The sequence below is a fragment of the Pleurodeles waltl genome, chromosome 11 (assembly GCF_031143425.1).
Source record: "Pleurodeles waltl isolate 20211129_DDA chromosome 11, aPleWal1.hap1.20221129, whole genome shotgun sequence".
In the NCBI taxonomy this organism is placed as follows: domain Eukaryota; kingdom Metazoa; phylum Chordata; class Amphibia; order Caudata; family Salamandridae; genus Pleurodeles; species Pleurodeles waltl.
The window spans coordinates 540,862,894-540,878,399 of record NC_090450.1 but is presented as its reverse complement, the minus strand read 5'-3'; the positions used below and the strand labels follow the sequence as shown (position 1 = coordinate 540,878,399).

At 49.2% G+C, this 15,506-nt stretch overlaps 1 protein-coding gene across 1 annotated transcript in view; it reads right to left on the bottom strand.

Annotated features, from left to right (window-relative positions):
- Window positions 1-11,199, bottom strand: part of LOC138265861 (collagen alpha-6(VI) chain-like) — a 228,723-nt gene extending 217,524 nt beyond the window's left edge. The window contains exons 1-2 of the mRNA XM_069213966.1: window positions 10,701-11,199; window positions 9,881-9,980 (exon numbers count right to left, since the gene is read on the bottom strand). Coding sequence (XP_069070067.1) covers window positions 9,881-9,980; window positions 10,701-11,144 — 544 coding nt within the window. The 5' untranslated portion in view covers window positions 11,145-11,199. The remainder of the gene's footprint in view (window positions 1-9,880; window positions 9,981-10,700) is intronic.
- Between the last annotated feature and the right edge of the window lie 4,307 nt (window positions 11,200-15,506).

Sequence of the window (15,506 nt, the reverse complement as noted above, 5' to 3'; positions counted from 1 at the left end):
AGTGACCACTCCCCTGACCTGCACCTCCCAGGGGAGGTGCCCAGAGCTCCTCCAGTGTGTCCCAGACCTCTGCCATCTTGGATTCAGAGGTGTTGGGGCACAAAGGACTGCTGTGAGTGGCCAGTGCCAGCAGGTGACGTCAGAGACCCCTCCTGATAGGTGCTTACCTCTTTCAGTAGCCAAGCCTCCTTTCTCAGTAGCCAAACCTCCTTTTCTGGCTATTTAGGGTCTCTCCTCTGGGCTATTCCTCAGATAACGAATGCAAGAGCTCACCAGAGTTTCTCTGCACTTCCCTCTTCGACTTCTGCCAAGGATCGACCGCTGACTGCTCCAGGGCGCCTGCAAAACCGCAGCAAAGTAGCAAGACGACTACCAGCAACATTGTAGCGCCTCATCCTGACGGCTTTCTCAACTGTTTCCTGGTGGTGCATGCTCTGAGGGCTGTCCGCCTTCACCCTGCACTGGAAGCCAAGAAGAAATCTCCTGTGGGTCGACGGAATCTTCCCCCTGCCAACGCAGGCACCAAACTTCTGCATCACCGGTCCTCTGGGTCCCCTCTCATCCTCACAAGCGTGGTCCCTGGAACACAGGAGCTGTCTTCCACAGTCCACTGGCCCTTCTGTCCAAATTTGGTGGAGGTAAGTCCATGCCTCACCACGCCAGACAGCAAACCTGTGTACTGCGTCATTTGCAGCTGTTATGGCTTCTGTGCATTTTTTAGGACTTCCTTGGTGCACAGCCTAGCCTGGGTCCCCAGCACTCCGTCCTGCATTGCCCAACTCGCTGAGTTGGACTCCGATGTTGTTGGACCCTCCTTTGTGACTCTGAGTCGACTGCTGTCCTCAGAAGTGCCTGTTCTGGTACTTCTGCAGGTGCTGCCTGCTTCTGCAGGGGCTCTCTGAGTTGCTGAGCGCCCCCTCTGTCTCCTCCTCCAAGGGGAGACATCCTGGTCCTTCCTGGGCCCCAGCAGCACTTAAAATCCTCAACTGCGACTCTTGCAGCTAGCAAGGCTTGTTTGTGATATTTCTGCCTGGAAACACTTCTGCAACCTCCAGGACGACGTGGGACACCTTCCATCCAGTGGAGAAGTTCCTAGCCCTTTTCGTTGTTGCAGAATCTTTGGCTTCTTCCACCCGGAGGCAGCCCTTTTGCACCTTCATCGGGGTTTAGTGGGCTTCTGCCACCCAGACACTTTTGTGACTCTTGGACTTGGTCCCCTTCCTTTGCAGGTCCTCAGGTCCAGAAATCCATCTTCAGTGTTTTGCTGGTGCTTGTGGTTCTTGCAGAATCCCCTATCACGACTATTCTGTCTTTCTGGGGTAGTAGGGTAACTTTACTCCTACTTTTCAGGGTCTTGGGGTGGGGTATTTTGGACACCCTTACTGTTTTCTCACAGTCTCAGCGACCCTATACAATCTCCCATAGGCCTGGGGTCGATTTGTGATTCGCATTCCACTTTTGGAGTATATGATTTGTGTTGCCCCTAGGCCTATGTCTACTTATTGCATCCTATTGTGATTCTACATTGTTTGCACGACTTTTCTTACTGTTACTTACCTGTTTTGGGTTTGTGTACATATAATTTGTGTATATTACTTACCTCCTAAGTGAGGGTATCCTCTGAGATACTTTTGGCATATTGTCACTAAAATACAGTATCTTTATTTTTAGTAACTCTGAATACTGTGTTTTCTTATGATATTGTGCTATATGATATAATTGGTATAGTAGGTGCTTTGCATGTCTCCTAGTTCAGCCTAAGCTGCTTTGCCATAGCTACCTCTAACAGCCTAAGCTGCTAGAAATACCTCTATTCTACTAATAAGAGATAACTGGACCTGGCACAAGGTGTAAGTACCACAAGGTACCCACTATAAGCCAGGCCAGCCTCCTACAGGAGTGCCATGTCGACTTAGTCTTTTTCTCCTCACCAGCACACACAAGCTGTAAGGCAGTGTGCATGTGCTGAGTGGGGGGTTCCCCAGGGTGGCATAACACATGCTGCAGCCCTTTGAGACCTTCCCTGGCCACAGGGCCCTTCATGGAGCTGTGCAGTTCGTAATGACAAACTCCCAGCCCCTGTACTCAATATGGCCACACTGCATTTACGATGTCTAAGAATGGATTTAAACCCTGTAGGGGCATAATGCTCATGCAGCTATGCCCTCATCTGTGGTATAGTGCCCCCTGCCTTAGGGCTGTAAGCCCTGCTAGAGGGGTGGCTTACACATGCCACAGGAATTGGTTTGTGGGCATGGCACCCTGCGAAGGGTGCCATGTCGACTTTGTCTCCTCCCCCCACCAACACACACAAGCTGCAATGGCAGTGTACATGTGCTTGGTGAGGGGTCCCCTAGGCTGGCATAATACATGCAGCAGCCCTTGGGGACCTTCCTGGCCACAGGGACCTTGGTGCTATGGGGACCTTTTACAAGGGACTTAGATGTGTGCCATGGTGTGTCAATTGTGGGAATAATGGTGCAGTTTTGGGAAAGAACACTGGAGCTGAGGCAGCACAATCTCAGTCAAGTCAGCATCAATATCAGACAAAAAGTAGCAGGGTAACCATGCCAAAAGAGGCATTTTTTTTCAAAAACCCTTAGGTATGTAAGTGTGTTGCAAAATAGGAGATGATATATAACTAACGTGCACAATGAGGTGTGAGTACTTAATTACACATGGGTGATTATTTTCATATAGTTACTGCATGGACAGACTGTCGGAGAAACGTATTAACCTCTCTCACTATCCCTCCTCTAATCAATCACAAGTCATTCACTTCTCTGAGGTGATGGTATAATTTCAAGAAAAAGAATACATGTTGAAAATCATGTATCTTTACAATTTGTTATAGCTCTGAGGAAGTCGGCTACTACATATGCAGCATCAATGACACGTGTTGGCATGGGCAGGCATACACAATGAAGATTTGATGAGTAGAAAAAGTATGAACAAAATAATCACAATTTACTTTTGAGTGCTCGGAGTACCTTTCAAACTGTGGAGATCTCGCTAATTAATGAAGACTGGGTGGCTATTGCTCTCTCCTGGAGCACCAGATACTTAAGATCAAGTATTTAAACTGTTTACTGCAAAAGTGAGTGCACCACTAGTCTCAGACAACTTCACTGATCTATTTTACATTGTAGGGGCATATTTCATATTTACTCATGCAAATATGCCCTCACTTGTCATATAATGCCACCTGTTTTAGGGCTGAAGACCTGCTGTAGGGATGACTTACAGATATTAGCAGCTGTTTTCAGGGACATGGCAAACAAGTGTGTGTTGTGTTGGGTTTTCAATTTTGTGAGCACCTTGTCATGCAGCCTGCAGTGGCAGTCTGTATAAGGTTGGTGCTGGGTCCTCAGACTATTTTTAAAAAGTAAAAATGTAAGAATCAAATATTCCATAGAAACCCAATTGAGTCTATGCTCACTATACAAATGTAAAAGTAGAACCATTTATTTGAGTTCAAGACAAATGCAGTGGGGAAACAAAAGCACAGAGAGAATGACAAACAAATTGTAAGAAGACAAGTAAAAGTACTCAGGCATTACATATGTGACAGAGAATACAATTCAAACAATGAAGTCACAGAAGAACAGTATCGCTGCTCGTATACACTTAAATTGTTCAAAGAACGAGTAAAAGGTACTCCAGTCAATGACATTTCGATCCCTTAGTCCAATACTGGGATCATCATCAGGACATAAAATCTTTGCCTGAGAAGAAAGGGTTACAGAGCACATAACCCAATGCCTGTTAAATGAAAGAATTCACAAGAGGAAGAAAAAAAGCAGAAAAAGAAAAAAGAAAGAGAAAGGAAAGAGAAAGAGACTTATACCAATAGCATGCTGGTGTAACCATCCAAGGATGCACACCTTGCCACCCAGTGTCGGATGCATAAAGACCAGAAACAGACAATGGGAAAGGATGTGATGGAGAATGTCACTTGTTATAACCTGAACCCAGCATCCAGTATGCTGCAGTGAGGGGGAGGTAGTGAAGAAAGAAAAAACAAGTAACTACGCATCTAGTGATAAACTGGCAAGCAACAATGCCCCATGTAATGACAAAAAAAGTCAACCGCTGGGACCAAGGTTCATTAGAATACCCGATAACCCAAGTCTGGACAAATGATGATGATCCCAGTATCGGACTAAGGGATTGAAATGTCATTGACTGTGGTACCTAGTCTCGAAGGGGAGGGCGTAGCCCCTTCGGACTATCTGCAAAACCCACCTGTCTGACGTGATAGATTGCCAGCGGAGCAGGTGATGGCAGATCCTGCTTTTGACATGTCCCTGATGGGGAATCATCAAACTAGGAAGATTGAGAGGCACCTGCAGTGGGGGAGGAGTGTAATACTGGCAGGACCACTGACTCACCAATCCACAAGGACGGTGAATCGCACATCCTCGGCCATGCAGAGGCTCGGCAGCATGCGCGCAGCCGGATAGGAAAAGACATGGCTGTGCACCTGTTTCATAGCAATAAAAGGGGCGAAAAGCAGAGTGAAGGGGTCGAGGGGCTGCTGCGAGGCCCAAGTACCTGGATATAGCACAAGAATTCTTGAAGTGCTTGAGCACTGTGTCTCCTTTCTCTCCAAAGAGATGGGTGCAATCAAATGGCATGTCAATCAATCAATCAATCAATCACAGTATTTATAGAGCGCACTACGTACCCGTTAGGGTTTCAAGGCGCTGGGGGGGGGGGCGGCTGCTATTGGTCGAAGAGCCAGGTCTTGAGGAGTCTCCTGAAGGTGAGAAGGTCCTGGGTCTGTCGCAGGGAGGTCAGGAGGGCGTTCCAGGCCTTGGCGTCGAGACAGGAGAAGGATCTGCCGCCGGCGGTCTTGCGTTGGAAGCGGGGTACGATGGCGAGGGCGAGGTTGGCGGAGCGGAGTTGGCGGGAGGGGACGTAGAAGTTGAGTCTGTTGTTCAGGTAGCTTGGTCCGGCGTTGTGGAGTGCCTTGTGAGCGTGGGTGAGGAGTTTGAAGGTGATCCTCTTGTCCACGGGGAGCCAGTGGAGGTCTTTCAGGTGGTGGGAGATGTGGCATCGGCGGGGGACGTCAAGGACCAGTCGGGCGGAGGCGTTTTGGATACGTTGGAGGCGGCGGATGTCTTTTGCTGGGATGCCTGTGTAGAGTGCGTTGCCGTAGTCTAGTCTACTGCTGACAAGGGCCTGGGTCACCGTTTTTCCGGTTTCCGTCGGGATCCCTTTGTAGATTCTACGGAGCATGCGGAGGGTGTTGTAGCAGGAGGAAGGAACTGCGTTGACCTGTTTGGACATCGTGAGGGCGGAGTCGAGGATGAAGCCCAGGTTGCGTGCGTGGTTGGTTGGTGTTGGAGGGGGTCCCAGTGCGGTGGGCCACCAGGAGTCGTCCCAGGCCGAGGGGGTGCATCCGAGGATGAGGACCTCCGTCTTGTCGGAGTTCAACTTCAGGCGGCTTTTTCTCATCCATTCGGCGATGGATTTCATTCTCTCGTGGAGGTTGGCTTTGGCGGTGTGTGGGTCTTTGGTGAGGGAGAGGATGAGCTGGGTGTCATCGGCGTAGGAGAGAATGTTGAGGTTGTGCTGACGGGCCAGTTGAGCGAGGGGGGCCATGTAGACGTTGAACAGCGTCGGGCTTAGGGAGGAGCCTTGGGGTACGCTGCAGATGATGCTGGTGGCTTCGGAGCGGAAGGGAGGGAGTCGGACTCTCTGGGTTCTGCCAGAGAGGAAAGAGGAGATCCAGTTGAGGGCTTTCTCTTGTATTCCGGCTTCGTGGAGGCGTGTTAGTAGGGTGTGGTGGCAGACCGTGTCGAAGGCTGCGGAGAGGTCCAGGAGGATGAGGGCTGATGTTTCGCCGTTGTCCATTTGCTGTCTGATGTCGTCTGTGGCGGCAAGGAGAGCAGTCTCGGTGCTGTGGTTGCATCTGAAACCGGACTGGGAGGGGTCCAGGATGGAATTGTCCTCGAGGTGGTGGGTGAGCTGAGCGTTGACGATCTTCTCAATGACCTTCACCGGGAAGGGGAGGAGGGAGATCGGGCGGAAGTTTTTGAGGTCGTTGGGGTCTGCCTTGGGTTTCTTGAGGAGGGCGTGGATTTCGGCGCGCTTCCAGTTTTCCGGGATGGTTGCGGTTTCGAAAGATAAGTTGATAATCTTTCGAAGTTGGGGGGCGATGGTGGAGTCGGCTTTGTTGTAGACGTGGTGGGGGCATGGGTCTGAAGGGGAACCTGAGTGGATGGAATTCATGATCTTGCAGGTTTCCGAGTCATCTACGTGGGTCCAGGCGGTCAGGCGGTAGGTGAGGGTGGAGCTATTGGAGGTGGGGTCTGGCGGAGGCGTGGTGTTGAGGCTGTTGTGGATGTCGGCGATCTTCTGATAGAAGAAGGTGGACAGGGCGTCGCAGAGTTCTTGGGAGGGTGGGATGTTGTTGGCGTTGGCGCTGGGGTTGGATAGCTCTTTCCCGATGCAGAAGAGTTCTTTGCTGTCGTGTGCGCTGTTGTTCAGGCGTTCTGTGAAATGGGAGCGTTTGGTGAGTCGGATTACCTGGTGGTGCTTGCGGGTGGCTTCCTTGTGGGCTGCCAGGTTGTCTGGTGTGCGTTCGAGGAGCCATTTCTTCTTTAGTTTCTGGCAGGTGCGTTTAGAGGTGATGAGTTTGTCTGTGAACCAGGCGGCTTTTTTCTTTCCTTGGTTGTCGGTGGGCCTTTTGAGGGGTGCGAGGGTGTTGGCACAGTCGTTGATCCATTGTCGTAGGTTGAAAGCGGCGGTGTCTGGGTCGGTGGGCGGGTTCTGGGTGAGGGTGCTGGTCAGTTGGTCCTCGGTGACTTTGCTCCAGCGGCGGCGGGGTGATAGTAGGGTGCGGTGGTGTTCGACGTGCTTCTTGAATGTGAAGTGGATGCAGTGGAGTTCGGTGGTGTGGCTGAAAGTGACGTGGTTGCTTGCGGAGAAGATTGGATCGAGCGTGTGGCCGGCGATGTGGGTGGGTGTGTTGACCAGTTGTTTGAGGTCGAGGTTGGAGAGGTTGTCGATCAGGGCTGTGGTGTTGGCGTTGTTGTTGTTTTCCAAGTGGAAATTGAGGTCTCCAAGGAGGATGTAGTCCGTAGAGGCGAGGGCGTGGGTGCTCGTGAGGTCGGCGATGGAGTCGCTGAAGGGAGCTCGTGGTCCTGGGGGGCGGATGAGCGTTCCCCTGAGAGTAGTGTTGGGGTCAGTGTGGATCCGGAAGTGCAGGTGTTCGGCGGTCTTGAGGGTGTCGTCCGTGTGGGTGTGGATTTTGAGGGTAGATTTGTGGGCGATGGCTATTCCTCCTCCGATTCCGTTGGGGCGGTCTCTTCTGGTGATCTTGTAGCCGTCCGGGATAGCTATGGCGATGTCAGGTGCTGAGGAGTCGTTCCACCAGGTTTCGGTCAGGAAGGCTACGTCTGGGGCGGTGGTGTCGAGCAGGTCCCAGAGCTCGATGGCGTGCTTTCGTGCGGAGCGTGTGTTGAGGAGTATGCAGTGGAGGTGGTTTGTGCTGGTTGTTGCAGGTTTCCTTTTTCTGTTGCAGGTGAAGTTGCAGGCGCGGCAGGAGAAGGGTCCTTTGGTGTTCTTCGGTGTGGCCTGGAAGCATGTTGTGGAGGGGCCGGGGTTGAGGGCGAGAAGTTCGCTGGCCGCGTAGCGACGTCTGGTGGTGCGGGGGGCGTGCGGACCAGGGGGGGTGGCGCAGACGGGCTTGCCTCTGGCGCGCCATCGGCGCGGACGTGCAGCGCCAGCCATTAAGAATGGAGGGGGGAGGGGGGAGGGAGGAGCAGCTGGGAGGCGGGAGGTGGGAGGGAGCGGCGAATGGGGGCGCGAGGGGGGCGGGCCGCAGGAAGGCAGCGGCAGGGGAAAGCGGCAAGGGGGAGCACCCAAGGGGCGAAAAAAGCGGAAAAAGGCACAAATGTGAGAAAAGCACAAGGCAGAGAAGGTAATTACAAAATACGGAATACAGTCACAAAATACGGTAAATGGCACAAAGCACAAGCGGAATACAGCAATCAGAAAAGGCACAAATGGGGGCAAGAGCGCAAGGAGGCAGGCGCAGAAAACAAAATGCACTTACAAATACGGTAAACGGCACAGAGCACAAGCGGAATACAGCAATCAGAAAGGGGCACAAAAGGGGGCAAGAGCGCAAGGAGGCAAGGCGCAGAAAAACAAAAGACACTCACAGATACGGCGAAAGCGGCACAGTGCACACGAGTCTAGCGACGCTTACCAGAAACCCACTAGACACCAGGGATGAGGCGCAGGAGGATGCCTGCGGGTGGAGGAGGGCCTCGAACACGCTAGCAGCAGCGTGGGCAGGGGTCAGGGACACGAGACAGCAAGGTGGTGCTGCGGACGTGGGGGGCGAGCTCTTGACCAAAAATAGGTCAGAGGTCGCTCCATAAGATTAGCTTGGACATCCCCCCAAAAGCCAGATGTCCTCAACCAGGCATGGTGCCTAAAGGCCACTTTTGAAGCAACGGCTCTGCCCAGTGAGTTTGTCGTGTCCAGTCCCCATCAGATTGTAAAATTTGATGCGTCTCTCCCATGAGCAATTGCTTGGGAAAGTGCAGCCTGGACCTCCTCCAGGACGTGTGGCAGTACCTGTGAAACCGCAACCCACAGCGTGTAGGAACAGCGTCCTAAAAGGCATGCCATGTTCACCGACCGCAGTGCCAGGCTGGCGGAACAAAACACCTTCTTCCCAAGTGTGTCTAGCCATTTGGATTTCCTATCTGAAGGGGTGGAAGGGAACACTATCTGGGTGCTGAAGCTCAGGATCTGACATAGAGAGTAAGGCCTCTGTTGGTGCCCATCTTGCTTCATGTCGGAGTCAGCAATGAGGATGGCGATGACGCAGCCCAGGTCCACGGGTGGCACTGGGAGCGTCAACGTCAGGGCAGGCACTGGGGATCAATGGGTGCCCCTCGGAGCCAAGGTCGAAGCCACTGGCGTGGATCCAAAGGGGCCCGATGCGACTACTCAGGGTTTTAAGACACACCAGCAAAGTTGGACTGCCCAAAAATGAGACGTATGGTCTCATAAAACTCATTGAGTTGGGTAGGGTTGCTCTGGCTCCCGGAAACTCCGAAAATTGCAAAGTTGGCCCAGGCTCCACAGCTCCACTGGATTGACAGCACTCCTGCTCCCTTGTCTTGTCGACCGACGGATGAGGTGAAGTTGAAGAATGCTTCACTTTCTTCGACTTGCTCTTATGCCTTGACTTACCCAATCTTCCCGAGGATGATGAACAAGGAGGGCTACAGGACCGATCCTGAGACCTTTTTCTCGACCGAGATCAGGACTTACATAGAGCTGAGCGCTGGGCCACCATGAGTTTTAGGGACCACTCCCTCAAAGCTTTCGAGTTCATGACCCGGCACTCGGAGCACAACTTTGGATCATGGTCGCGCTCCAAACACCAAAGGCTTACAAGGAGCATATCTGTCACTTACATTGCCTGATGACAGGATCTGCAGGGCTTGACACCCCTCTTGCTAAAAGACATCCCTCAATGCACCAGTAGAAAAAGACCTGATGTCAGCGTGCTGGGGTGGCACCTATATAGGAACTGCAACTTCATAACTGGCACAGATGACATCGCACAAGGAGACGATCAAAACTACCTAATGGCCCACAGCAGTGCTGTTAGGGGAAACTCTCCAGATCCGGACTGACACCTGGGGAAATTCCAAGGTAATGACTCTGCAACTAGATATCTCTATCAGATATTGTTCCATAACTTAAGAAAGCAGGTTTTAAAAAGGAACCCTGATAGTTTAGGGCTGCTACATTAGAAAAAGAAGGTCAAGAAGTCTACATTTTGATGAAATAGGATCAGAGAAGGAATGAAGTGCCCCAGGAGACCTGGAAAATAAGAAGTTCTTACCAAAACAAATCGTGCACTTGGAAACTGGGCCATGAAGCTTTTCCATATCCTGATAGTCATCGTTGACAGACAGCTGAATGTACTGGGATATTCCATTTACCTAGTGGGAAACACTCAAGCCATTGAGAAGATATAACATAATAGCTTCATCAAGGATGTCACAAGACCATTTCCTACATCTCATCCTCAATATATAACTTTCTTACTATTGCCCTCATAACCCTGCAAATATATCTCAGAACAACTCTCAAAACCAGTAGTCGCATACCATAATCTACATTTCACAGACAACCAGCATTCAAATACCATGAAGTAAATATTCACTACTAGTATTCTTACATCACAACCTGCACCACCCATATTAACAGCTCATAGGTAATTCCCTACAACTTCACAAGTGGTAACAATATGAAACCACGTTCTATACCACAGGAAGCAACACCCTAATTTCATGTTATGTCATTTGAAAAGTAGCAATTCAGCACCATTCTCTAAACCTCTGTGTAATCTACCCTCTCATATTATGTGCCCTACAGCTGGCACTCCTACTCTATTAACACCTCTTTAAATACATCTACACCATTCAGTACAGCTCTGATGCCTGATGCTTCAGTCCCGTGCTTGTGTGGTGTGTCTACACCATTTCTTATAACCTTATCACAGCTGCCCACTCCTGATACATTCCAATAACCTCTGACACACTCAGACACTGCTCATAAGCAGCTTCTCCACAACCCAAGCTCTCGCACCATCCTCACAGCCTTGAAAATTGTCAAGCTTAGCACAACAATGTTCTTATATGCCTAATTAGCTCTCTCACCTGTAATGCATTCTCTACCTCCAGCAGCCGCTGGAAGGTGACTACAACTGGAATGATGCCAAGGGCCTCCATTTGAAGCACTGCCTTGTCTATGCCGTCCACAGCCTGTGAGTCTCCACTGGAGAAAAAGAGTGCCACCTTCCTGCCCAGCAGTGTGGTCCGCGCACGCTTGAAGACATTCCTGGACACAAACCTCATAGCGGCAGCAAGTCGACCGCGCTGTGATGAACGTGCATGAACAAGATTGTGCACTGCCTGTAGCAACTGTTGTCTGTTGTGGTAGTCCTGGAAGCGCACATGGTACCTGGAGGAGTGTGCATAAACAAGCAGGGCCACACGGGCCCCTACTGGACAGTTATTGTTGCTGATGCGTAGGTCCTGCAGGAGTGCAGTTACCATGGCCTTCATACGGGCAAGGAGCTCTGGTGTTACTGTGGTTGACATCTCCAAGACGAACACAAGTTCTGTGGGGTAAATTGGGCAGAGGGGACTGCCATCTGCTTCTGTGAGAGACACAAGGGTGTTCAACAAATCAGACCGAGAAAGACAGGAACATGGTTAACACTTCAAAGCAGAACTGCATCACATCATTCTGACCCTAAACACAGAAATGAGAACTGCTCAACACCCCATACGCAATTATGCAAAGAGCTGGTTCAAAGATTATGCGTACCACTGGCTGCCTCTGAGCCAAACCTCATACACAACACTACCTGTGACAGATCCAAATCCTATGCAGTCAGTGAGTACCATCCACAGAGTGCTGGGACCTGTCCAATCAGATATTGTTTCCAGTGACTCACTGGAACCCTGAACAAAAGTGCTGAGAAAGGGTCAGAATCCCATGCACAGTGCTGGCTGGCACCAGTCCTAACTCCATGCAAAGTCCAGCCCAGAAGGGTGAGTAACAGATGCGTATTACAGGTCAACAGTGGGCAGAATCCCCCTACTGATGAGAATGCTATTCACAGCACTGCCTTGTCAATATTGAGTTTAACCCAGTGATACTCAAGACGGCCAATGCATTTGGTCTCCTGATCAACAACATCACAAGGCTACTGTTTACTCAACTCAGCATTGGTAAGTAAACAAAGTAGTATTTATTTGACCCCTTGGGTGCCTGGGACGAGCTGGTCTCACCCTCAGCCACAGTAGCCGTGTGCTGAGAACAAGACCAGCTCGCTCTGCACCCGGCACATGGAGGAAGCGCTCCCCCAGTGGGCCTCCCACCCACAACCCCAGTCAGGGATGGAAGGGGAATCGCTTCAAGTACAGTGATCCTACAAAGAAAAGTGTGGAATTTGTGATTTGTTTTTTAGCTCTACTTGAGGTTTGCAGAGGAGTCTGGGTAACAAAATGTTGGGGGATTCACGAAAGCCACACCTCCCTGGACTCCTCCGGGTGTCTAGTTTTAAAAAATGTCTGGGTTTGGTGGGTTTCCCTAGATGTCCGCTGCACCTGGAACCAACAACGCAGGACTCCTCCCCGCAAAAACAGGTTGTTTTGTAATAGATAATTTTGATGTGTCCACATTGTGTTTAGCGGCATTTCCGCACGCGGGCACTAGGTCTACCCATACAAGTACAAGTTAGGTACCATTTTTATCGGGAGACCTGGGGAAACGCTGGGTAGAAGGAAGTTTGTGGCTCCCCTCAGATTCCAGAACTTTCCATCACCGAAATGTGAGGAAAAAGTGTTTTTTGGGCCAAATTTTGAGGTTTGCAAAGGATTCTGGGCAACAGAATTTGGCGAGAGCCCCACAAGTCACCCCATTCTGAATTCACCTAGGTGTCTAGTTTAAAAAAAATATATAGGTTTGCAAGTTTGACCTAGGTGCCGGCTGAGCAGGAGGCCAAAATCCACAGCCATTCACTTTGTAAAAAAAGGTCAGTTTTCTTTGGAAAAATGTGATGCGTCCTTGTTGTGTTTTTGGGGCATTTCCTATTGCGTGGATTAGGCCTACCCACACAAGTGAGGTACCATTTTTATCAGGAGACCTGGGGGAACGATGGTCAGAAGGACGTTTGTGGCTGCCCTCAGATTCCAGAACTTTCTATCACTGAAATGTGAGGAAAAAGTGTTTTTTTTTGCCAAATTGTGAGGTTTGCAAGGAATTCTGGGTAAAAGAACCTGGTGAGAGCTCCACAAGTCACCCCATTCTGAATTTCCCTAGGTGTCTAGTTTTAAAAAATGTACAGGTTTGGTAGGTTTCCCTAGGTGCCGGCTGAGCTAGAGGCCAAAATCCACAGCTAGGCCCTTTGCAAAAAACAGCTGTTTTCTTTGGGAAAATGTGATGTGTCCACGTTGTGTTTTGGGGCATTTCCTGTCGCGGGTACTAGGCTTACCCACAAAAGTGAGGTCCCATTTTAGAGGTACCATTTTTATCCGGAGACTTGTGGGAACATAGAATATAAGAACAAGTGTTATTGCCCCTTGTCTTTCCCTAAATTTTTTCCTTCCAACTGTAAGATAGTGTGTAAAAAAAACTTCTGTTTGAGAAATGCCCTGTAATTCACATGCTAGTATGGGGACCCCGGAATTCAGAGATGTGCAAATAACTACTGCTTCTCAACACCTTATCTTGTGCCCATTTTGGAAACACAAAAGTTTCCTTAATACCTACTTTCAACTATATTTTACAAAATAAGTTGCTGTATACCCGGTATACAATGAAAACCCATTGGAAGGTGCAGCTCATTTATTGGCTCTGTGTACCTAGGATACTTGATGAACCTAGAAGCCCTTTATATCCCCACAACCAGAAGAGTGCAGCAGACAAACTGTATATTGCTTTTGAAAATCTGACATTGCAGGAAAAAGTTACAGAGTAAAACGTGGAGAGAAATGGCTGTTTTTTTTTCACCTTCATTTCAATATTTTTTTCATTTTTGCTGTTATTTTCTGTAGGAAAACCTAGTAGGATTTACACAAATGTTTTTCTGTCTGGGATCCAGCACTGGTTTCATACCCCTTTCGGTCACTAACTGGAAGGAGGCTAAAAGCACACAAAAAATTAATAATGGGGTATGTTCCAGTAAAATGCCAAAATTGTGATGAAAAATGTAGTTTTCTGATTCACGTCTGCCTGTTCCTGAAAGCTGGGGAGATGGTGATTGTAGCACAACAAACCCTTTGTTGATGCCCTTTTCAGGGAAAAAAAACACACGCTTTCTTCTGCAGCACTTTTTTCCTGTTTTCTTTTTAAAAATTTAAAACGTGATTTTAGCTGTATTTTGGCTCATTTCTTGGTCTCCTCCAGGAGAACCCACAAACTCTGTGTACCTCTAGAATCCCTAGGAAGTTGGAAGAAAAGGATGCAAATTTGGCATGGGTAGCTTATGTGGACAAAATGTTATGAGGGACTAAGCACGAACTGCACCAAATAGCCAAAAAAAGGCCTGGCACCTGAGGGGGAAAATGCCTGCCAGCGAAGCAGTTAAAGGTTAATTGCAGTTAAAGGAAAGAAGTAACCAAAAGTCCTGCACGCTTAACTTTAGGAACATCTTTATTTTTTCAGCATGCATTAAAAATATGATGGTCTCTTCAAAATTCAAAACGTGTATTTCGTTAGCATGCAAAAGCATCTCAGCCTTAATACCACCAGATTATATCAGTGCACTGAGAAGTATTACTTTAAGATGAATACATTTCAAAAAGGAATTTAAAAACATCAGTGGTTTCCCCCCGCCACCATGACAACAATGCCAAGAGTGAACTAAGATGCAAGTCAGTTGTTATGTGCAGCCTCTGGGTAGCCTGGATTGCTATTATACATGGACAACAGAGTTTCATGTTGTGCAATCTGCCACAAGATGTATATACTTCGCTTCCCCTATCCCCAATTCCCTCCCGTCACCTCCTCCTCCAAACTACCATCTTGCTGGCGTCAATGCGGCCCTCGGTCACAACACAGACCAAACTTTTTGACCCCTAGAAAAATCTTTGTGAGTGCCCGTGGTCTAACTCAAAATAAAGCATGGCTCCAAGCCAGTCTGAATTCCTTATACTACAATGCCTAGAACTGGTCAGATTAATGTACCAAGCACGTCCAAGGTCTAGTCTAAAACAGATTAGGTGGGGTGGGACCGAACCTTTAAGTAGGGTGGGACTGAACCTCTTACCCAATGGAGCTCAACAATCATCAAAACTCAATGTAGAACACTTCCGAGGACTGAAGAGTATGAGAGACTGGCAGCTTGTTGCAGTATCCCCCCACGCTTTGCCTGGTTTCTTAATGCAGCTTGGACTGAAATGTACTGGGATCCTGCTAACCAGGTTCCCAGTGCCACTATTCTTTCCCTAAAACATTCTAAAAGTAATTGGATACACTTTTAGCTACCACTATAAGTGCCTAGTAAAAGGTACTTAGGTACCCAGGGCATGGGGTACTATGGGTAAGCCCCTGAGGGCAGCAGCACTAATAGTGCCACCCTCTAGGGCCATGCATCCAGATGCACTGAGCACTAGAATAGCAGGCTGAGTATCCTCATGCAAACCTAAAACTCAAACTCAACATGGCACACTGTCTGTGTGCCCTATCCACCATACACTGCATTTACTATGGGTAACACACCCCTCTAGCAGGCCTTACAGCCCTAAGGCAGGGTGCCCTATATTATATGTAATGGCATAACTGCATGAGCAATATACCTCACTGTGTCCTTACCAAACCTGGGACATAGTGAGTGAACAGAGCAGCCATTTTAATATATGTGCTGGACACTGGTCAACACGGATTTCCCAGCTACATAATGGCTACTCTGAACCCTGGGTTGTTTGGTTTCAAACAACTCAGAAATATAAATC